This window comes from Halichondria panicea, chromosome 10 (assembly GCF_963675165.1).
Source record: "Halichondria panicea chromosome 10, odHalPani1.1, whole genome shotgun sequence".
In the NCBI taxonomy this organism is placed as follows: domain Eukaryota; kingdom Metazoa; phylum Porifera; class Demospongiae; order Suberitida; family Halichondriidae; genus Halichondria; species Halichondria panicea.
This window is the reverse complement of record NC_087386.1, coordinates 1,424,601-1,426,660: the sequence shown is the minus strand read 5'-3', so window position 1 is coordinate 1,426,660 and position 2,060 is coordinate 1,424,601. Positions and strand designations below refer to the sequence as shown.

The following is a 2,060-nucleotide window of genomic DNA, read 5'->3' as shown; positions in this document are numbered from 1 at the left end:
GAATAGAACCACCTCACTTGATACTTGCACCTCTTTCTCATCACTGGCTTTGTATGATCCCTTGAGCTGCAGCTGTTAGTGGAGTCCATTATTTAAAGGCTGATGCTCAAGTGAACTGTTCTATTTACTTTTGGAATTGTTTTCAATGTGACTGTAATGTCTAGATTATAATAATATACTGCTGACAAACAAACAGATTTCAGTTCCAACAATGAAGATGATAAACATTGAAAATTAGTTGTGTATACAGATCTAGTACTTAATGTTATTTCAAATGTGAGACGTAATTATTCATTGAAACTGAATGTTTATAAGTTTGTGGTGAAACAGACAGAACATGCAATAGCTAAGTGTGTTAAGTTTGTATGTTATGGACCTAATCAGCTATAGTTGACTTTCAATCTAAGTGTATAAATTATACACAATTGTATTATTGTCTGTACTGTGCATGAGAGAGGTATCGATCATAGACCTCCTCCACCACTCTGTGTGCATTGTAGTCCTCGTCTCTAACTCTCCTCTTATACCAGCGAGCCAGGAGGCAGTACAGGACCAATCCAATCACACTCAGTGCAGTTGATATTGAAGGGACCACATAATATTTTGAATGTTTATAAATCAAAAAATGGACACATTTCATAAGAAAGTTGAAAGATACTGAGAGAAGTGCTAGAAATATTATGTAGGCAGTCAGAAGTCCTCGCATGTTGTATGGTGACTGGGCACACACAAATTCCAGTATCCCGTTTATTAGGAGTACAAGTCCAAAGCCAGTGAGAATTCCTGTAAAAAATACTGACGCCCACACATATGGACAGAATTGCATAGCCAAATTGAGCGCATTCAGTAGCAGGATAAGTAGAGCCGCACTTCCAATTCGCCGGATAGAGCTGGGTACTTTGTTTCTTATGAGTGGATACATAGCAAACTCATAAACGACTGTTGTAACGATACCACTCCACCAAGGGTTGAAACTAAAATTGTATACGATGCTTGATATACATTCGGTGATGTTAGGGTTGAGATGATATTTCGTTGTGTTAAATATTACCACTTGATCAATAGCCACGAAACTGACTAGTATATTTCCACCCGCTGTTAAAATGACGAATATTGGGAAAGACATCATAAGTATTCTTAGGAAGGTTTTCACATCTTCAACTTGCTCTGTAGAAAATGGTCCACTATATTTTGTCTTCCCCAGGTCTAGTCTAGAGGGTACATCTTCCTCCCAGTATGTGAGAGCACTGCGATAAATAGGAGCCTTGTGCTTGGCTGCAAACTTGAAAACTTGGTAGATGATTTTGAGGGTTTTAGGTGACTTTGGTTCAATAGTTAGCCATTTTGGAGCTAACAAAAACATTGAAGAGCAGATAATTATCGTACACGTCACTGGAAACAAGCTAAACATTTGCACTTTGGTGCTTTCCGACAATGGTACGCAATACAAGAGTGTGCTTAATAGCCAGTCAGCAATCCAGAACCCAAAAAAGATTGAAAATGCAAACCAACTAATGAAACTTGACATGTTAGTAGAAGAAGCATCTGGCATTTGATCTAGACCCAGCTGTAAGGCTGTCGTTATGGAAACTACTGCACCTGCTGTACCTACTGCATCTACTAGTACTAAAACGACAGCACTTGTGTACTGCAATGCAATTGACTTTAGTGTGAGACCGTAGAGAATATGAATGCCGCAAATGATTGTGGCAATTAGTAAAGAGAAGCAGTTGAATTTAAAGACTCTGTAGTTTCCGAGTTTAGCATCTGCTAACCATCCTAGCAGTGGAATGACAATGAAAGTTAAGCTTGACAGTGGTATAAGCACTATATACCAGTGTTCCCCATATGATTTCTTAAGGAATTTTTGTCCCAAATTTGTTGTATACGACCAAAAAGTTGCACTGACAAGTGTAGTCCACAATAGAACAAGAAATGCTCCTTTTGAATAGAACCACCTCACTTGATACTTGCACTTCTTTCTCATCACTGGCTTTGTATGGTCCCTTGAGCTGCTGTTAGTGGAGTCCATTGCTTTATGTTAAAACTGTTGCTCTGAT

At 38.6% G+C, this 2,060-nt stretch overlaps 1 protein-coding gene across 1 annotated transcript; it reads right to left on the bottom strand.

Moving 5' to 3' along the window:
* Positions 1-236: 236 nt before the first annotated feature.
* Positions 237-2,060, bottom strand: LOC135343244 (solute carrier family 15 member 4-like). Its single transcript, XM_064540239.1, has one exon. It carries the CDS (start codon positions 2,030-2,032, stop codon positions 431-433), a length of 1,602 nt encoding a protein of 533 aa, XP_064396309.1. The 5' UTR covers positions 2,033-2,060; the 3' UTR covers positions 237-430.